The sequence below is a fragment of the Aquila chrysaetos genome, chromosome 12, assembly GCF_900496995.4.
Source record: "Aquila chrysaetos chrysaetos chromosome 12, bAquChr1.4, whole genome shotgun sequence".
Taxonomy (NCBI): domain Eukaryota; kingdom Metazoa; phylum Chordata; class Aves; order Accipitriformes; family Accipitridae; genus Aquila; species Aquila chrysaetos.
In genome coordinates, this window is record NC_044015.1 from 14,930,910 (window position 1) to 14,952,482 (window position 21,573).

The 21,573-nt window shown below is 42.4% G+C and overlaps 2 protein-coding genes across 5 annotated transcripts in view; one reads left to right on the plus strand and one right to left on the minus strand.

The window, feature by feature from the left end:
• Positions 1-19,387, minus strand: part of BRINP3 (BMP/retinoic acid inducible neural specific 3) — a 227,691-nt gene extending 208,304 nt beyond the window's left edge. The window contains exons 1-2 of one of the 4 annotated variants that reach the window (XM_030033864.2): positions 19,104-19,387; positions 829-1,114 (exon numbers count right to left, since the gene is read on the minus strand). In XM_030033864.2, coding sequence (XP_029889724.1) covers positions 829-1,064 — 236 coding nt within the window. In that variant the 5' untranslated portion in view covers positions 1,065-1,114; positions 19,104-19,387. Of the gene's footprint in view, positions 1-828; positions 1,115-2,793; positions 2,813-15,710; positions 16,062-16,104; positions 16,191-19,103 lie in introns of those variants that run through there. The other 3 variants (XM_030033866.1, XM_030033865.1, XM_030033867.1) reach the window with 3 other exon arrangements.
• On the plus strand, positions 19,142-21,295 carry LOC115349069 (protein SPT2 homolog). Its single transcript, XM_030032774.2, has 4 exons — positions 19,142-19,291; positions 19,380-20,005; positions 20,098-21,051; positions 21,153-21,295. The coding sequence occupies exons 1-3, from the start codon at positions 19,142-19,144 to the stop codon at positions 20,279-20,281; spliced, it is 960 nt and encodes a 319-aa protein (XP_029888634.1). The 3' UTR covers positions 20,282-21,051; positions 21,153-21,295.
• The last annotated feature ends 278 nt before the right edge of the window (positions 21,296-21,573 follow it).

The following is a 21,573-nucleotide window of genomic DNA, read 5'->3' on the forward strand; positions in this document are numbered from 1 at the left end:
TAAACTGGTGTTACTGAGTTATACCTCTTGCAAATGATGAAGAAGATACTTCACTACTTCACCAGTGCCGTCTCAAAAGCATAGAAACTGACAAGTTGCTAATGTATCATGAAAGCAATTCTACAGCAAGGCACAAACTCTCAAGCAGACCTATACTTCTGAAGTCTTTGCCTGTTTTTATTTTTCTCAGTCTGAATTGGGCCAGCCTAATGCTGAGTTTTGTGACAGACCAAACACTTGCAACTTCTGTTAAAACTCACAGTGGCTCTTAATGCTCAATCCCTCAGGGATGAGAAAACTGCTTCTCAAAACACTGGTATGAACTAACATTAAACCTTTTGAGTCGCTTCTGAAATGCCCTGATTTGTACAATAAAGTCCATGCTTTGCTGGCTGTATCTGTGGAGCCACAATTTCATTCTTAAAGTCTCAGCTTATGTCTTGATGAGCCACACTGAAAGCAATTGAACTGGATCTTGCTGCATGATCAAAGGTGTTCCATGTTTGCCCTCTGCAGTCAAAGATGGTGTTTGAATACCTTAGAACATTTTTGAGTATGTCACTAGGGCAGAGTAGAGGTAGGTAGTAAACAACGTTTCCCAAAGCAACATAATCAATTACCAAAAATTCTTTAAACAAAATAGAAATAACACAAGCAGGCATTTCCGTAGTACACAGTGCATATATGGCCTTGCATATATTTCAGCAATGAATATTCTGTCTATGGATTTGTTCCCACATCTGAAACTTTCCCTTAAGGAAACTCTTGTTGATAATTTACAACTTCTAAGGATGATATCTCTGTAATTGCTTTCCCTTTGCTTCATACCTGTAAATCTTGTATCTTGTGCTAAATCCCTGTCGACTTCTGTCCACAAAATCTGTGTATTCCTGTGAGCGATGGAAGGGTCCCTTATCAGAGAGGAGCCAGTCGAAGGGGCTTGTGGCATGCTGATCCGAAACAGCAGCAACTGCTAAAACCCAGCAATGAAGACTCAGTGCTATCCACTCCCATAGAGCCATCAGAGAGAACAATTCAGCACCAGCACTGCATCGCCATATCATGCTTCCACTGGGGACTTAGAGCCTTCATTCTCTTAGCTTTCCCTCAACACCTAGACAAAATACACAGTCAATTAGATAAGCACACACTAGGCATCCCTTGGAAGTAGAAACAAGTTTCCTTTCTTTCAGCTTAAAGAGATAGTGGCCTCTACTTTATTACATTTTACATTAGCATAAACCCCACTAGGCTAGTTAACAGTGGAGTGTTTCAGTACTTCAAATGCTGTGAAACTAATGTCTTCATTAACATCATCAGTGATAATATTTACTGTTGAAGGGAAACCTTCATAAATTGTCAGGGGAGGAATTGTTGGGTTTTTTTCCAATAATGCTAGTCATTAATGAAAAATATGCAACACAAAAATTATTGCCTGTTAGCATCAGTACAAAATCATTCAGCAATGTCTATGCATAAAGTCGCACTTCAGATATTGGACAGAAAACAGATGAGATTCCAAAGACCCAGATTGCTTTCTTTTTTTATGTGCTTGGAAAAGTCACTTAATGGCTTGTCTTCACTACAAATGTAGCTAACAGACTCACGTTATTCTGTTTCAACTAGCATAGCTGGACAAAGATTGACTGCATTGATCAATAGCACTGGAGCTAGCCACAGCGATGAGTTCAATGAGTTATTCAAGCTCCAGATGCTGCAATTTTGAGTATCCCTAACAGCAGCACTTGACTTTCTGTCCAATTCACTCCAACCCAATGGATCAGCCCAGAAACACTATTTAAATGGAGTCTAAAGAATTGTTTGTGTGCCCAATCAAAAACCGAGTATTAACCATAGCCTCTTGTAGGAACGCAGTGAAGACAAGCCACAGTTTCTCTCTATACCTCAGTCCCATACCTGTGAAATGGGATAATGATTCTATATCCTGCTCAGATTGTGTGAAAACATCTATGCAAGAGCATGAAGTTCTCAGAAATACTGAAATGTAGATTCCTAAATATATAAAAACAATCAGTTCTAGTTTCAGTGTAAGGTAAAACTGCACAGAATTAATTAAAATATATTCATGTGAGAGCTTTCATTTTTCTAGCTGATGAATTTACAGGGAAAAACATTTTTTAATTCACATTCACTCAAAACAGCACTCATTATGACATTTTTACAGTGCCCCTTGCTATGATATTTTTTTACTTGGTGGGAAGTGCACCCTAAATGAAGGACGCTTCCAATAGAACAGTTTTGCAACTGCACACTCAGTACCACCCATCCATTATAATGGAAATGGTGTAGCTGAATGAATATGCTCTGTGCATATATTTGACACATTAATATTCTGAAAGGTCTTTTGTATAGACTATAAACCTATCAGCTGCAGGAAGTTAACTGCCTCCAGAAGAGCACAGAAGTTCATATGAACCAACAGGAATTTACAGTCTGAGAATATAATAAACTGTCTGTACAACCAGAGAAATAGTCAAGGTTTATTGTCTTCTTAGGCACAAATGTAATTGTTTGTAACATGATTTGGACCTGATCCTACAAACAGTAAATGTGTAAATAATCTCACTGAAGAAAAAGACCCTATTCATATATTTCATGCTGAGCATATGCCAAAGCACTGAGTTGTAACCATGAACAGTTAGAACCACACAGTAGTTTATGATCATAAAACACAGATTGCACTGATTTTATAAATCCTATTGAAACAAGATTGCAGGAGTCTACAACAAAGAGTTCTCTAACTTTTATTTATACTCTCAAGCAACCATTTACATGCAAAAAGCCTGCAGATCTGTGTATATTACATGAAGTTTCAGTATCTTCTCCCTAGATTGGTGCTTTCTTTCACAGGTTGAAGTTCATGTATGTGAGGTTACACTATTGCGTAACCTTCATCACATCGTATGAAAAAGCATGCACAGATCTGAAGCAAAACTGAAAAGCAATAGATTGCTCTCCTGGCCCATAAAAGCCATGATGATCATTTGGTTGCCATTTCCTGTAAAAAATTAGCTCAGTGTAAATGAAGACGACATGTAAGTCCCTTCCAGACTGGCCAGACCAGCTTTTGCATCAAAACAGAGTGAAAATCCACAAATACTTCTGCCTCTTTTCTTCTTCACAATGAGGGAAAAATATTTTGCACAGCATACTCATTCCCCTCCATCATCCTTTTCATAGACTAGGAAGACCCTGTGCGTAATTTCTTAACGTTACATGAAGCTACAAAGAGCATAATGAGAATTTTAATTTTCATACCTACTGCTGTTATAAAATTGCTAGCTAAGACATAAGGTTCTATTTTTCCTAAATTATCTTTTCTATTGAAAAAAGCATGTAATGGTTTAAATTACAAGAGGTAGGAGTTTACTTTTTCAGGTACTTATTAACACTAAAGTGTTTCAGGCCATTAAACTGTAATGATGACTAATTGAGTCCCTTTTGAATTCAAAGTGATAATATTAGGATTGGAAAATGATTTATTTTGTATATGTAGCATCTTCCTAAAACTAGACCAAATGAGCACTTGAAAAGGAAGAGTGAAGTGAAGAGCCCTGCTCTATGCTTGCCTTAATGCTATACCTCATGGCATGTCATAAATTAACCACCAGCAAAACACTTTTAGAGAACCTGTGTAGTTACAGAAAATAATCTCCTTTTTTTAAAGATATATTAAGGTATTTTCCAAAAGAGTATAAGTATACAGGTAGTCTTTAGGGAGAGTACAATAACGTGTGTATTTCTAACTGATACTTATCCACTTGTCTGTATAGTCCAGTCATTGTAGAATCAGTCTGCATAACACTAATTCTCATAACAACCTTGAGAAGTAAACTTTTACCTCAATTTAATAAACAAGGAGCTGAAGTGAAAAAAGACAAAGGCTAAGATTTTTCTTAAGCTCTTAGAGATTTGAAGGTGTATTTCCTATTAAAAGATCATTTAGAACATTTCAGCCCAAGGAATTTTCCTAAGGTTACAGTGTGAAAAATATCCCAAAATTTTAAATGTTCAGATTCTCTAATGAATGTAAATACTCTGAAAACATTTTTCAAAGACTGTTATAGGCAAGTGGAACGTATAAAGGTTGTAGTTACAACAGCCATCACAGAATTCCTGGGACAAACAATCTGAATTAAATTTGTGGTAGAGCACCTGCTGATTTCAGGTTGGGATGTGAGAACTGAAAAATAAATGAACAACTGTTAAGCAACAGAGCTGGTGGATTTTAAAGTGGAGAAGACACTCCGTAGAGAAGACATCTTCAAACAAAACTGTCATGTCAACATGCTGCCTCTCTGAAGTGCTAGCTTAGAGAACAATTATCAGGTATAGATCCTCAGCACAATTACTTTCTGTTATCCCCAGGGTTTCACCCAGCTACCACTTGCGAATCCTAATAAGTTTTCAGTCCTTCCTCTTCTAAGTTCTGAGGTTACAGTGAGTTCATGAAGCATAATGGGCTAAATTCTTTGTTAGAAATCTATTGTCTCCTCACTGGCATTAATGCAGAATGAATCTGACTCAGCATCTTCTGGAAATACTGTAGCTAAGTCCAAGCTTTCATGAACATGTAGAGGGTGCTGAAGACTGGCAAAATCCATGCATTTACATCATCTGAGAATATAGTACCGGCAAGTGCAAAACAAACATTGTGGCGACTGGGACAAATTTCATCAAGCTTCAGCTGTGAACAAGAATGCAGGATGTCTGTAGTCTTTTTGTTGTCATCCTATTATAGGGCAACGCCCACCAAACTCAGTCTCCCTTTTTTCAGGTAATTTTTTTTTTTTTAACATTAGAAATGATATATAATTACATATGGGTAGTTTATGAACTCACTAAGCTGCTGTACCTAAAATAGTACAAATTGAAGTGTCTGTTTGATCTGTGGGTTAAGCTCTCTTGCTTATAGAGCATTAATTGACAAATCATGTATACTAAGATACACAGAATAATATAGGACCAGCCCAGATGTGTGGACAGCAATGTTCAAGAAAAAGCAAATCAGTAAGTTTAAATCCTTTCTAAAATAGAAACAGTATAAAATTTTCTCAAGGAAACAAAAAAAGATGAATCTGTGGTAACCTCACTGCATGAAACCTTTTTTTTTTCCTAAGAGATGAGAGTCATGTATAAAACAGATGTGCTAATATACAGTAGAGATATAGCTGCTAAATACATAGTTACTGGCTCACTAGTGGAGTAACTTTTTATATAAGACTCAATAAAGTTGATGTTAGGCATCATCAGTAGCTTCTTTTGGCCACAACTACACCTGTAGTTCTCAAGAATCAAAATAAAATAACTGTACACTAAATGTACAGACATTTTTAATAAGATCAGGGTTGGGTTTGTTTTTTTTTTTTTTCAATATTTATCTCTATTATGAGAGTCTGGGAGGTGCTGTGGCCTTGGTCTGAGATGCTCTCTCCTCTATTACACTTGAAACAATGCCCTTGCAATCTCTGTCAGCATCACAGAAATGAGCACAGCTTTGCTTCTGTCATTCCCTCTTTCTCTTTGCATCTCACAGAGATCTCCTTCTGACAACAGAAATGCAGAAGACCAGGATTGCTCTGAAGCCCTTTGGCTTTTTTTATGCTTATTAGAATTCCATGACAATGCTGAAATGTCCTAGCTCTCCATGGAAAGCTGAGAATCCTCTATGCTGAAGTAGGATTCTCCTGGCCATAACTTTACATAAATGATGAAATCAAAATTTGAGATTATTACTCTCAGATATGTCCTTTCAAAGGAAAGTAATAAGTAACTTATCAGGAAATACTATGTTGATCTCTCCACAAGAGTTAGAAACCTTAATGTCTCTAAGATGGTGGGGTTTTATGCAAAACACAAAGCCTAGTTTTCTTTGAACTAATCAAAATCATAGTAAGCATATATTCCTTTAAAAACAAACAAACAAAGAAAAAATCTGAGAACAAATACAATACAACTAATCTGTTTGTAGGTAGGCAGATTTCAGTAAGATCATAATTTTATCATTTATGAGGTTTTTGGTTCTCTGTCCCTCATTCATTTATAAGCCTTAGGGATTTCAAAGTTACTACTTTTGATGAAGTACAATACTAGGTGTAACAGGGTACACTTGATATTTCTTTTAGATTGCACATCATGGAAAACAAGAATGAAGTAAATTCTTTATTTTCTAACTATTGCACAAAATTCTCAGGAATGCTACCAGTGGCTTCAACTTTGAATCAATGGCAAGAAGCAACATTTTATTCACTGCAGCTGAAAGGAAAGCAGTGAAGCTCATAAAAGGCAAGATAAGTCACGACCATTATTTTCAAGGGTATTTTGACACTGAAAAATGGAAAGAAATTTTGCATAAAGAATAAAGCAATAGTCTGAGTCTCAAAGATTACTCTTATCTGCTGCAAGACCCCGGGTTTGTCACTTTATGTCTCTTTGCTTTCATTTCCTCATCTGAAGTGTGATGATCATGTTGTCCACCTTTGTAAAGCACTACAGGACCTACTCATAAGAACTCTGTGTTATAATCAGTGATGTTTTTTTCAAAAAGCAATTTTTTGCATGTTAACAACTTTAAATGAATGAGACCTGGGGTGGCACCTCTCCTTGAAATTCTCACACAGTCCAGTGTAAATAAAATAGCCATGAAGCTGATGACATGCTGTGTAAGAAAAGAGCAGAAAGTGCTGCAATCAGTATCAGCTACAGAGGAGGGTAGTATAGCAGAGAGCAAAAGAGCATCCCACTTGTGCTCTGCTCTGCTCTCAGCTGCCACATGGATTCCGTTCTTCAAAGGAAGATACCCAAATCCACAGAATAAACTCTCCTAAGCTGAACTTCCTGAAGGACAGCAAAAGGTCTCATGAACTGAGGTGGACTATTCTGTCCTGTGCTCTTAGGCAGCTGTTTGACAGTGGTTAGCTTTCACACATTTTGAGAGCCACCAGAAGGCTGGTGCAGTAACAAGAAAGACAACTTAAACATCTGGTAGAACAAAGAAACAGAGTAGGGAGTTGGGGAGTTAAAGGATGGAGAGCTCTCCTGCCACCAGGTCTGATGCACATGAGCTGCAGGGTACAGCTTGTGCCATTATGGAAGAAGTAGAAGGCATCTGGACAGACAAAATATATTTATCAACAGATGATTTTCAATGAGGGGGGGTTGAATCAGTTTGTTCTCTGTTATTCATTGTGAGCTACAATAAGTCCTGACCTAGGAACTGTCCTCAGCAGAGACTCAAAAGCAGATATGTTGGCAAATCTGAAAGGAGAAAATAATTCTACATCTAACATCCTTAAGTGAGTTTTACATTCCAGGCTTAAAAGTAAGTGGGGTCCTCATATCAGGTCCCGGTATCTGCTTTGACTATGCACACCCTAAAGCAACACCTTTTCTTTGGTCAAATAGAGCTTCCTCCACTGCCAGATTTCAGCTTTCTTCTCTATGTGAGACAAGGACAAGACCCCTGTAACTATGTCCTCAAAAGCTGAAACAGAGAACTAACAGGATGTCTGATTTTTTTTTTTTTTTTTTTTTTTTTTTTTGTAAAAGCAATCCTGCTATTTTTTCCTCATCCCAGCCTTCAGAGAAGAGGAGCAAAAATAAAATGCACCCTCAGAAAGAGAGAACATGTCAGCCCGACCTCTGCAGCCATCATCGGGTCTGTCTGGAACGTGAGAGTTGATTGCCGCAGGTTACAGCTATTGCCCACGAAACATGCCTAGGTGTTTGCTTTGTCCCTGTAGAATTTCACTCCTGCAAGTGCCTGTGTGTCTTTAACTGGATGTACCCACGTGCTTTCTATTGCATCCCAGTACAGCTAGTGCCTCTCTCCTTAGCCCTTGAAGTACGCACCAGCTGTCAGGTGTACCAAGGTAATTGTTTTAATGCCTGATATTTGTAAAAGACCTAATTTTTTCCTTTGCTGCCCAGATCATGATGTATAAATTCCCTCAGGTGCTTTTTCAATCTGTTAATCTAAGTTCATCCTCCTGTGCAAACGGATCCTTATGTGTGTTAGCTGATGACGTAGGGCAGCGTCCCCGAATTGCAATTTCAGTCTTTCTGTCTTAGCCAGTGAATCTGTTCCTGCAACACCCCGAAGGGAAGAAATCAGCTATCAGGGCCCTGAGTGTACAAACAGGCCTCAATGGCCCTGACCGGCCTCATCTGGGGCCTCCACCTACCCCCGGGGGCTGACCAGGGGCTCCTGTACCTTCAGTCCCTGCCTGGCTGGTGCTAGCGTGACTGCCCCGGCCCCCGCATCAGCACTTGAGCGCCCGGGCTGGACCCTGGGCCTGGCCACGCGCATCTTTGCCTGGAGGTCACCATGCCACAGCTCGGCTCCAGGCTTGGCTGCAGACGCTGGCTGCTTTAGCCCTGGTTCTGCACTCATGAGCCAGGAGGAGCCACGCTCCTTGATGCGTAAAGGCAGAGTGCATGGTTTATGAAAACACATGAGGCACCTAGATGACCCAAATGTGGATTGTGTAGGTGCATAAGAGAGAGAGAGAAATCCACTCACTCTTTATGGTGTCTCAGTTCCTCATCTTTAAATGGAGACTAGTACCTAAGTCCTTGGCAGATAACATCCATCAGTCACACAAGGAGCTAAAATGAAGTTAATTTCTGGAACGGCTAAGCAGGACCCTGATGGAACCCTGGGTTTCAGCTGACTGACATCCAGGATGCCATGAAGCCACAGAAAAACCTGCTGCTTTAAACCTGCTCCAGGCTGGATCACTGTACTTTAGCAATCATAAAAGTTCATAGGGGATTAAATCATTATCTTTTCAAGTCCAGGAGTGCACATGGACTGTCCCATGTGCAAAAAATCTTTGCATGTAAGACTGTGTGTGACATTTGAGTCTTAAGTCACTCTTCTGTTGCACAAGTTACACTAAGCATTGTCCCAAATTGTCCAAAAATTTTCAGCTAAAACATCTGATGGTACGAAAAGAGTTAGAATGGAAACAGAACAAGCTCTCTTCGAATAAGTTTGGGATCTGTGCTACAGGAAAAGAAAAAGAACAGCATAGGGAGAGTTTCTGGTTCAGTATTTCCCCAGGCACAAGCTGACATGTATCATTGTGGCATACAGTTTTGCATACTGGAGCATTCAAGTTTGTAGAAAATCCTAATGGGAGACAGATATTTAGAAGCTTGCAATATAGCTTACTGGAATTTTTTAAAACTCAATGCTTAACTTTAAAATGTTCAATATTCTCTGCTGTGATAATCTTATTGGATGTGTTTTAAGGGCAATTAAGTAGGGCCTTAGGATTTGCAAAGAGTATACCCTAAAATGAAATATTAAACTATCACTGGAAAGTCATGAAGTCCTATTTCTAGTAGTATATCTCCTTTTCCCCCCATAACTGTTAGTCCCCAAAGAGTTTCTGGCCCAATTTATCAGCTAAGTACCAGTTGGCTATGAAAAGAGCATGCATACTAAGACACATGTAAGTTAGCCATATCCAGTAAACCACATCAGAGTAACAAACACCTCTAACCTGTTTAGTTTCATCCTTCTACTAGTTTCAAAACCCAGGGCTATTTCAGTTGCTGCCATCTAGAATGGGAGGAAACAGCTATTTACAGGTCATACACTAAGGCTTTAGTTCTAGTTTTTCCAGGCTGAGGACCAATCCAAATATAACTGATTATTCTTTCATGCAGAAGGACTCATATCAGGCTAAAATGAGATGGGGTGGGAGGAAACTTTGCTCACCAACAGATTGTTGAGCCGGAGAAGATTCAGTTTATAGAGGAGGGAGAGTACTTGGAGCAGTACCTTGAAGTATAGCTCTGATTTTAGTGTATAACCATTGACAAGCCCCTTAGCCTTCTTTAATTGTAGATTCTGTCCATAAGATCAGAAAAGAAGGGTATTGGGAAGCTGGAACAATTAATGTCTATCAAGCACTTTCAAATCATTGAATGACAAAAATGTCATAAAACAAAAAGGAAGATGTTCATTCTACTAACAGAGTGGCTGACTATTTTTGTTGCTACTTAAAATTTCTGTTTCTGGAAATTCTGCAACAAACATTCAAAAAAGGATGGAGAGGAAAGGAATTGTCAGTCTCAGAAAAAATAGAAGTTTCTTTGAAGCTGTTGAAGTGCTAATATTGTTTGTACAATAATGAAAAGAAAAAATAATGGTGTGTAGCTGTTCTCTGGTCTTAAGAAGGTGGCCAAAGAAGCAACAAACTCCATTGACTGTAATGGGGACATATTTACAAAATCCAGTTTATAGCCTAGTTTCATGTACTTACAGCCCCTCAGGTATTACCTAACCTAATCCATGATCCTGTTCATGTTTTGAAATGTTATCACAAAAATAATGGGGTTTTTTATTTCTAAAAATGATTTTCTCAGTTTAGGAGCTCTGGCACAGGCATGGGATATAGCCCTGTAATTTTAGCTAAGTGATATCTGATCAAGGATTTGCACTCTTCTTATTTTCCATGTGAAAATAAGTGGTTACAGTTTAGACCAGTAGTTAGAAATAGTCTCCATAAAGATCTAATGGCATGACATTTTTCTTTCAGTGCACTTTTCTAGATACATTGCAGTAAGAATGGATGATTTTATTTTATTTCTAAATATTGATATCTAATAGAATGGTAATGTTTTTGTTTTGCTCTTCTATTTTGTCTTTCAGACAAAAGTGCTCCAGAGTTCATAGCATATTTTACAGCTGATTTCACAGATGGTATAGCCAGCTTTCAGCTGGTGTAAATGGATGGTTAAAACTCCTTTCCTAAGCTTCAACCTATTTCTGCTAGCAGAAAAAAAAATAAACTTATACCACTGCTGTCCTCCTGCCAGAAACAACTTGTTACCTGTTGTGCAAGCTCCCTAGACAGGACTCATAGAGGATTCAAGAGACCATGGTTGTTCAGCTGATCCTACTGTGAACTGTTGCATGGTTTTTCATAAGTCCCTTTGCTGCAACATTCTAAGCCTATAGCTAGTATATGGGCAGTAGCCAGATCCTCTTAAATGTTCATGTTATAGCTATTAATTTTTTATAGTGAGAATAAGGACTTTATGGCTGACTAAGCAGAGATTCAAGCTTCAGCAAGCCAGTCTGGACCTAATTGCATCTCAGGATGGATAATACACAAAGCTTGATTGTACGTGTAATAATTATGTCATGTATACTGGGCAGCCTGCTATCTCGTATAACACCTAACCTTCCTTGTAAGTCTTGATTTTTGGCAAGTTTAGAAGAAATTACAAAATTAGAGAGAAGAAATCTGTCTGCTAAAAGATGTCTTTCTTGTGAACATCAAACTACAAGGAGAGAAAGTCTGGGCTTCAAAGTCTCATCACAAATTACAGTCTCCCTACTGTTTTAATTTAGCTATGTGATAGACTAAAACCACATTCTGATTTAGTAGAAAGGTGCTAAGCTAATGCTGAAAAGCTTTAAACTTTCAGCTAGTATATTTTCAGTGCAGAATGAGACACATAGTCCGTTTATTAAAGATTACAGATCACTGCGGTCTAAGTATGACGAACATAGGTTTTATTATACCCTCTTCTTTTTTCCTCCAGAAAGACTGAGAAAAAGAAAATGTTCTAGACTTTGCCTAGCCAAGACAAACCACTGTGAAGAAATTAAGCTGTCTTATAAATAAGAGTACCTTTCAAAAAAAGCCACTACCAACTCTTCAACTACTGTGAATCAATCTAATAAACTTATGCTAACAGATAGCTTAAAGGGTACTTAGTAAGTTACTAAAGCTTTTACTTTTTAAGTCCATGAGTCAGATTCATATCCCACAGGACCAGTGATTAAAAAAGAGAACATCACCAACTAATGGCCAACAGCGACTAATGGCTCTATGTGAAATAAATTCATAGTCTCCAGAGGCAGGCAGCACGATGAGTCTCCACTTGCATAAACATTGCTGCTTTACATAAACAAGCATCTTCATTAGAAATGTTGGTACAAAACTAAGGAATAAGGTGATTAATCCAAGAAAGGCTGAGCATCTACACATTCTCAAGGAGAAGAGGTAGGTATCAGCTCTGCCCTGTAGATCAGCCAGCAGTTCAGGACGGAAGAACGAAAGGTTGAATGCTGACATTCTGCTTTTTAAATCTTCCCTATAAGTAAATACGAGTGCTGATATGATCACTGACAAGATGCTAAAGTACACATATATCTATAAACTACATGTATTTAAAACTTCATGTTCAAAATGCAGTAATTCTAACCTTTAGGGCTGCACATTAAGTACAAAACAAACAAAATTATTCAAGATAAAATTTGTTGTAATAAATATTTGTTTTGTCTGTCCTCCAAACCACTAATGAATAGGGATCAATAATGTTTTAGGTGAAAAATAGCTAATTAAAAATATACTCTTGTGCTGCCACCTCAATCCACAATATCATTTTTCAGCAGGCAGCAGTACTTTTCACCAGTGATGTTAAGCCTCCTTAGAAATAGATTTCAAGAAGAGAAAGGAAAAATGAAAAAGGTTAAGAAGAAATTTATTTATAATGGATTTTAATAATCCCATTTGATTTCGAAGTGGTCATCCATGTTCAGTTAACCAGGTGTTTTTGTTATTTCTAATAGATTTATAAGTACTGAAAGAGCTAAATTAGCTCTATAGAGTTCTCAGTAGTCATGAATAATATGGGATTAAAGGTAGAAAGTAGTGCTCTGATTCCCCAGATTTAAGTCCTTTACTTGGCAGTGTACAATAAATACCTTAGAAACCACTTTTCTCATTAATCAAGTGCTGGTAGATGTGGCAGTGAAGGTGTTACTGCAAATTAGCAGAATTTTCTAATCAGCATTAATGTGACTGCTACAGTAAAGGTACCTGACTGACGAGCCTTAGGATCTCACCTCATTATAAAAGAAACCACTACAGTTTAATAGTCTTAATTTAGCTAACAGTATATATTGCCTGGTCAATCTTCTTTTGAAGGTGGAACAAAATCTGTGGCTTTTGTGAGAGGCTCATTAGTTAAACATGAAAAGCTTTGCCATGGCAGAGTGTCCTTCTTTTCCTCTTGTCAGCACGTTATTTTGTGGCACATAGAGCAAGTAGAGATTTTCAATGGGAGACGGGAAAAAGACAGTGCTAAATAATTGGTCACATGATACGAGCCAGGGCAAAAGAGTAATTATACATACCGTGTGTGTGGAGGGATGAATGGGGGAATATGTGTAGTGTATATCATACATATTTATATCTATGTATGCATATACAAACTATGTTTATGTATGCACACTTACTGTGGTACATATAAACGATTAATTTTAGAGCTAGAAGACCAAATTATTCACATTACAGCTTTCAGCAGTATGATGACTTGAGTTGCAAGGTACCAAATGCCTGCAGCTCAGTGGGGCACTTCAGAAAATGGAGCTCTCTTAATGTTCCTCAACTTCATATAGAAAAATGTTGATTTAGCCATGATGATAGAGTACTGAAACCTAAAACAACATAAGATCAGGGGGGTTTATTTTAATGCTATTTGACTCAAGATATGCAAAGTCCTACACTGCTCAGTATGCAGCATGTAACTTCATGATGTTCGCTTTTCTTTTTTCTAAATCTGAAGTTCATTTTGGTTCAAAATTATTATCTTGGAAATTGATCTTGCTTTCAGTGAAGTTAATAGCTATGCTCTGATCTCCTTTAATTGTGCAAGATCAGGCCCTCACTGAACAGCAGACATATTGAACAATAGGAAAACAATGCTATGAAGAGAATGTGGTTGCAATTTTATTTTTAAAAAATGCCCTCTCTTATGAGGGTATAGGATGAAATCAAGAAGAAGAGTAAGATAACTTCCCCATAAAATGACTAGCTGTAAGTTACTACCTGCAGCAGTCTAACAGGACAGTTTTCTCTAATACAACCTTTCTGAAAGAGTATTTTGGCTCTATTTGTCAAAATTTATTTCTGGTGATTTTGCTCCCATATGAGATTACTAGTGTTTCAGCAGAGACAAAAAAAAATCAATGTCTGCTGCTGATTTTGAGGAGAGATGAAGCTTTGGGAGGAATAAGCAAGGGCTGCACTAGGCATACATGACATCTAGAAAACACTATGTTTCCAGAAATTATCATCTAATACTTCCCACCACTCCCTTTTTCTTCTAAGCAAAAACTTAGGTAAATTGATTGATCTTCCAATTTTCCATTTAAATTTTAAAAACATCCTGAAGAAGCAAGCTTGCTGGTAAAAAGAGCTTTCTTTTGTTTTCAATAGGTGTTGCATCTCAAGCAAGAAATTTCTTCGACTGATCATAGTCAGATATGATTACTCAATTTCAAATTAATCCAATTGAAGTAAAAATATATTAGTCCCATAAATCATTGTCTCTACCTGGGATTGAGAGGAGTGAAAAGTCACTGCAATCTATGTGACTAAAGAAATAACTTTCCAGACACACATTGGTGTAAACAATGAGTAGACGCCTAGAATTAATTCTTCACAATAGCATTCAGACAGTAGTAGAAAAAATGGGAAAGGATGAGATTGGTGGTTACATCACTTGAAGATCTTCTAGTTGTTTTGTTGGCTTGTTGTACAAATGCTGCCTTCTGCAGCAAGATCTGTAAAACATTCAGCTGCTTGTTTTTGTGTTTCCTAGTTAACGTTTTCACTCACAGTGTTTCAGCATTTCGTGAACAAGCACCCCAAACACAGCAACTCTGGTGAACTCAGCGTCTGTTGGGGAGGTTAGCTCTCACTGGAGGTGGATCAGCTTACTGAAAATATAACAGACTTCTTTTTTTCTCCTCTGCTTAACTTATGTACATGATTTAGAAGAAAAATGGTTGAAGGCAAGAATTTGTAGGTGGTTTCTTTATGGAACTCTCACAATTAGACAGCACTGCAACAGCATCATCTAAGACTACGGTTCTGTTGCTACGCTTAGATATAGAGAGGAAGAGATAGAAGTTAAATGTTTCTATTCTCAAAGCTAGGTCCTATGGTAAAGCTGATAGAGCACCTATTTAAAATGTGTAACTCCATGTACTGTTGGAGTTGAGCATTGACAGCAGTCTGTGAAGTCTGATACCTAAATGGATTGCTCCTTCAAAAGTTATTTCTTACATCTTGTAAATGTAAGTAGGGCCACTCTAGCTTTATCTCTGTATACTTAATGTGTCAGAGTCACTCATCTTTGAAAATACAGACTCCATAAGGTTTTGATTTCACTTCTTTTTGTAGCATCCTTTTGCGATACCATATTTAAATAAAGTTAGATGTGGGCTTTTCTAGGAAATGATTTTTTTTTGTTTCTTCTGTCAGACTTGCTTGTTAGATACGTGTCTCTGAATTACTCTGTACATTTTTTTCAAAATAACATCTATCTCCCATTGTCCTTCATTTGATACGGATCCATGACTGATTTTGATGCTACAACAGAACATCCTTCACTTATCGCATACATTACATTTTTCTGCCAGTCGTGAATTTACTTTACTTCACATGCATGCACTTGCTTAATCTCTAAAAGAAATCATTACAACTTGAAACTGATGTAGTCTTTCAAAAAAATTCCCAAACAGTAAATCATACCATATTCCACTTTCTTCCCACTCTCTGCGCTACACAGTTTAACACTTAATGAAAGGTACCCAGAAAATGCACTTGAATTCCGAAGTGAACCACAATAGAGATCGCTGGCAACAAAGCCCTTACCTTTTTAAATGCATGATAGTGTCTAAGTAGCACAGAAATCGTAGCCCCAAAAAGCAGGTCTCCTGCTTTCCAATACACAGTGACAGTTTACACCCTATTTTCCTTACCTCGCTTTTCACACCATGCTACATATAGTTCATGCTTCTGTCGCCTAGGATTGGCTAGTGCATCTATGAGGCGCACACAGGACTCATGCCTGGAGCACCCTGCCACCCCTGATTAACTCTTTACGGCCAAGTCTCTCCCTCCCGGCTGCGGGCAGCCTTGCCGACCCGCACAGACGGGCATCTGCTGGGCTGGAGCGGAACAGGCACCCGCTCCCCCGGAGGTTTTGTACCTCCTTCCCCTACAAAGTGGCAGGTGGCCGAGGAGGGGGGGGGGAGCAGCGACCTACCCTCTCCTCCTGCGGCTGGTCCGCGGCTGCGGGTCCCGGCAGCCGGCGGCCGGGACCCGGCTGCAGGAGCTCGCTCCGCCCAGAGCCCCTCCTGCTCCTGCTCCTGCTGCTGCTGCTGCTGCTGCTGCTGCTGCTGCTGCTGCGGGCGTCGGCGCGGGCCCCGCGGCCCGCCCCGCCACCCCACCTTCGCCGTGGTACCCTGCCCCGGAGACACGCACAACTCGAAGGAAGGGTGTCTGGCTAAGTCCGGGCGAGTGAGCAGGCGGGCTGGACGTTGACAGGCAGCTTTCAAGGTGTTTCCTCTGCCAGAGCCCCCTCCCTGGGTGTCCGCCTGCCACTGCCAGTGGTTGAAATTAGGAAATTAACTCCCGGCCAAAAGGGAGTCCCAGAGCCACACAGCTCCAGGGGAGGCAAAGGGAACAGAGAAGGTGGAGGTAATCCTTGACAGTGAAGCCAGACACAGACACGCAGGGAGGCTGAACGCCTAACTGAAGGGAAGACGGCTGTTTGGGACCATTCCCTCGGGAATGGGCCGCGGGGCTTGGGAGGTATTTCCACACTACCAGTCTTTTGGACAAAAAGCAAAAGAACCAACCGAAGCAAAGCAAAAAAACCGCCAGCCTCCTGCCTGGCATTCCTATTTTTTTCTGAGTCATTCAGTGCAATGTGAGTGGAGAGTATCCTCTGGTCTGGGAGTGCTGAGCGCTGGAAATGAACCATCAAGGCTAATGGGAATCTTCTCTATTAAGCATACCTCACGCTTGATTGTTGCAATCGCCCATTAAGCCTACATGAATTGCATTGATTTATCTGATGTTTGTATGCAAAGGGTTTGGGGGGTGTGTGTCCCCCTTGCCTTCTGCTGAGTACAGAAACGCCACTCGGTCCAACCTGTGTCAGTTTTACTGCCCAGGCACCATGGCAGTGACTGTGATCTAAACAACTCCACTGCCCTCATCCTGTGTCCTACCATCTCCCACCCTCGCCGGCACAGAGGGAATACAGAGTGCTTTTAAACCCGGGAAATATTCTGCTGATGGGCACATAAATCTCTTCTTGCAGAGCGAGAGCATTTAACTAGCACGGCGAGGTGATGCTCACCGGGTGAGCTATTTCCACAGCGAATTAATCCCTCAGGACTTCCTGGGTTCTTTTCTCCCCAAGGTTTAGGGAAAAAGAAAAAAAAAAAAAAAAGATTAAAAATCAGGTAGAGCTTTTGAAAAGCACTTACCTAAGTAATCCTCTATACCTAGGAAGGGAAGGGGGGATGACTGCACGGAAACTCCTGAGCAGCCTGGTGCGGGAGTATCCCAGCAGCAGCGTCAGAGGCGGGTAATTCGGAAGAAATGGCTGGTATTTGGTTAATTACCCCAGTCCCGTGCGAAGGGGCCCGGGGCAGGAGGAGGTGTGTGCGGCGAGGGGGCTAGCGGGGGCAGGGAAGGCAGGTCGGCAATGACGGGAATGGGAAAACCCCCTGGAGGGGAGACTTCGGGAGAAGGACGCTTAGCTGTAAGGGCAGAAGTAGACATGGGGGTTTCGAGCTGCTGGGAGAAGAGAGGAGCTGGAGGAAGGATGAATTTTGGATTCCACGCTTGAAGGGCTTTTTCACTTCCCCTTTCCCGACATCAGCCAGCAATTTGGAGGCGGGGGGGGGGGGACTCTCGGGAGCACGGTATTGAAGGGGGCATTGATCTTTTCCGTCCTCTGCTTGCCACCAGGCAATAAATTCAGATCTCTTGTATTTCTCACTGGCATCTCTACCTGCTTGCAAGCCTTAGCACCTTCCTTGTGATCTCTGCATGTACCGCTTTGGATACATGACTGCACACACACACATACACACACTTATCCTGCACACCGAACGACAGAGTTAAATGGAGCCCAGTCAATATCTCCCCGTGAGAAGTAACATGTTCCCTCCCTACCTTCTGCTATATTGAACGTGGGTGGATCTCTGCCGCTAATTAGAGACACAGAAATACTGGAAGCATTAGCCACAAAGAGCACTCTGAAGGCATTTGTCCTTTTTTTAACAAAAAGTGTTTATTTCCCTTGGTCCTCTTCTCTATTTTTCTTTCAAAGTAAAGAAGCCCCTACTTGATTCAGAAGACGTTCTACGCTTCAAAACGCGGCAGGTAGGTATTTATGTGAGCATACGTCTCGTGAAGACGACGCCTCGCTCCTATCCTGCGCTCCTCAGGCCAGCAGAAATATAGGTACTCCCAAAAACTGGAATAAATAAAACCGGGAGGTGCGATGGGATTGAGGAATGCGGGAAGGGCGTGCAGCGGGAGCAGGCAGCGGCAGAGCAGGAGTCGGCTGCAGCCGCAGGCTGCTCCCCCCGCGCCGGCCGCAGCCCCCCGCCCCCCCGCGCACCCCGGCGCGCTGTCACCTTCCATCCCAAGCGACAGGACAGATTTCATTATGTCTGGAAAGCCTTTCCTATCCTTTCTGGAGAACGTTTCCCCACCCCCAGTGCAATCCAAGCTTCTTCAGGGGATCGGAAAGAGTAATGAACTTTTCCACCTTCTCTCCCCCCGCAGACTTCAGACACTCCTTTAGACACGCTCCCGGCTCCCTCAGCCACCCGCGATTTCTGTCCGTCCTCCTACACGGGGATAAATACTGAGCCCTTCCAGCATCCGTGCTGTATCAGCTGTATCCGCAAGGGTTAAACTAGAGAATGTAGCAGGTACAGTGCCTGATGAAAACATTAATAACGTGATGAATAAGCGGTGGAATGGTAAAGACTCTGTAAGTGAGGTTGCGGTGCCGACTGCAACTTAGTGCCGAGAGCAGTGACTAACGTACGGCGTGGATGTGGGCAAGCAGGGTTGGTGCTTCGCAATTTCTTCGAGTTAGGAAAGTGGAGCCAGCCAGGCTACTGAAAGGTTCAGAAGCAAGGCGAGGCAACTGATTTTTTTTTTCCTCCTTTTTTTTTTTTAAGTGCCCTTTTTGTTGAAAACAAGCAATCTGAACGTGAAATAAAACCTACTCACCGGGTGAAATTGCAGGAAGCGAAGCGGCTGTGAGCAAAATGCATCCCGACTCCAAGCATATAGTCCATGATCTTCGGCTTCAAGCTAGAGGAGGGCTTTGCACGGTGGTGAGACTGGGAACCATCAGCAGTTCCGTGTGGCACAGCAGCAAGTACAACAAGCCATTCACACCGTGCGTGCCTCTCTGTGTATGTGTAGGGGAGAGAGAGGCTCAAGACCCAAAGGGGGGGGGGGGGGAGTGGGGGGAGGAGAGAGGGAAGGAAATCCGAATAGCAGGAGGAGTTGCGGGGAGGAATAGGATTTGCTGGGGTTGGGGTAGGGTTTTTTGGTGGTGATGGTGGCGATCCTCAAGGAAAGAATAACAAATTGCGGGCTCTCACCAGCGGGCGGGAGGAGAAGGGCTTTGCCAGTCTAGGTCGAGCAAAGACCAGACGCGTCGAGCAGCGGGAGGCTGTAGCCAGCCGAGGCGGCCCGGGCTGGGCCGAGAGGGGCTTTCCTCCCGCCCGCCGGGGAGGGGACACCGGCCGGCTCCCGCGGCTGCCCCGCGCCCGCGGCCGGGTTTGCAGGACTTGGGCGGTCTCCCTCGGGGAGGGAGGGGGGCGGGAGAGGGGGAGGAAGCCGCCTGCGCGGCGAGGCGCGGGGAACCGCGGAGCAGGGGGCGGGCGGCGGCAGCTCCGCAGCTTCGCCGGGAGGAGCGACACCGCCGGGGGGCTGGGGGAGGGGAACGGCACGGCCGAGGGCAGCCCGCGGGGCCGGGCACGGCACGGGCTGGGGGGGCCGGTGCGGCGGGAGGCAGCCCGCGGGCCGCCTGCTGGGTGGCTCGGCACCCGCTCCTCCTCCTCCTCTCCTCTTCCTCCTCCTCCAGCCGCAATCCAGCGAGCCACAGCGGCGGTATCGACCGGGTAAGAGGACCCCTGCTCCCAGCCTCTCCCCCTACCCTCGGCCCAGCCTTTGTTTCAGATCCTTTTTTTTTTTTTTTTTTTTGCGCATACAGGTACCCCCGGAGCCGGCTCTCCCTTGCCGGAGCCTGCCTGCGCGCCCGGCCGCGGCCGCCCCATCCTCCCCGTCCTGGCCGGGGCCCGCTCGCCGTCCGTGCCAGGGAAAGGCGGCGGCGGGGGCCCTTGCGTGGGGAACCGGCTTCTCGGAGCGACACGGGGCGGGGGACGTCGCGGCGATAAACATTTGCGGGGTGGGGGGAGAGGGATGGGCGGAAATGTTCCTGCTAATCACCCGTGCCCCCCTCCCTGCCCTGGGCATCCTCCCTTCACCGCCCCCCCCCCCCCCGGCGCTTCTAGGTTCTCTGTATGGAAATCACGAGCTGGCTCAGTGGAAAAATCTCCCTTTTCCTCGCATAGTGGCTCCAGAGTGTGTGCTGAATTTCAAGGTGTGTGTGGGAGGGGGAGGCAGTGCCAGCATTTATGGAGCTTGGTGGCGTGTCGTCCCCGGTCCCTCTCCTACATATGTGCTGTAAGCAGACACGTGTGTTTATGGCTAATAACAACGTATTTCCCTATGTATAGTTAGGCTAAGAGCTTGGTCCGAGTAAACTGAAAGCCAGCCCGTGTCAGGGAACAGCCTGCAGATCAACGAGAACCTTTGGCATCTCTGCATGCGAGTGAGGTAGCCTGGCTGTGTTCACACCATGCTTCCCAGGATCAATAAGCACGGTGACCATATAGACTATGTGATGTATATGCTGTACAATATGGAGTGACCACCAATATTACACCAGCACTTGTACATTGTGCTACATGTGGTCTTCAAAAGAGACTGTCATTTCTGTTGAGCTTTTTGATCAAGAAGGCTTTTGTCTTCTCTCATTTATCTCTCTAAGCACCAGTGCGAAGTATTTATGTACATTTGCCAGTCTGGCAGTTTGAAGTTTCCAGAATCTGTTGTGAGAGGTTCGGCAACGGCAGAAACCCAAGATTCCTCTGGCATCACATTGGTTTGTTCCTGTCAGCATGTTTAATCATTTTTATACTAAAGTATTGATCTGATCTTAGCAATGATTTAGCCTGCTTTGTTTTTTATTGTCTTTTTCTTTAGAGAGAAGGGAAGAAAACGAGTGAAGGAAGGATGTTATGGTTAGTAAAGAAGAAAACGCAGCATCCATTTCAAGTGTAGTAGCTGTTAAATATGTAGACATATGTATTTTTCATTATGCAGTAATAAAAACGAAAGGCATACCATCTTGCCTCTTTGCCTCAGAATACAATTTCTCTTACAGCAACAAGTAGCACAAGCTCCTCTCCCCTTCTTCTCTGCCCCTCCCGCCTTCAGCCCATCCTGACAAAATGCCAGTTACAAAGGTCAGCCTGTTTATGTAAAGATCACTGTGTTTCTTAACAAAGACTGCTGCACATCAAGCCTGCAATGACTATCAAATAGACTTTTGGATTCAAGACACTCAATAAGAGCACTGTCCATTTTCTAGAACTGATAAAATCCCAGAGAAAACAAAAGACAA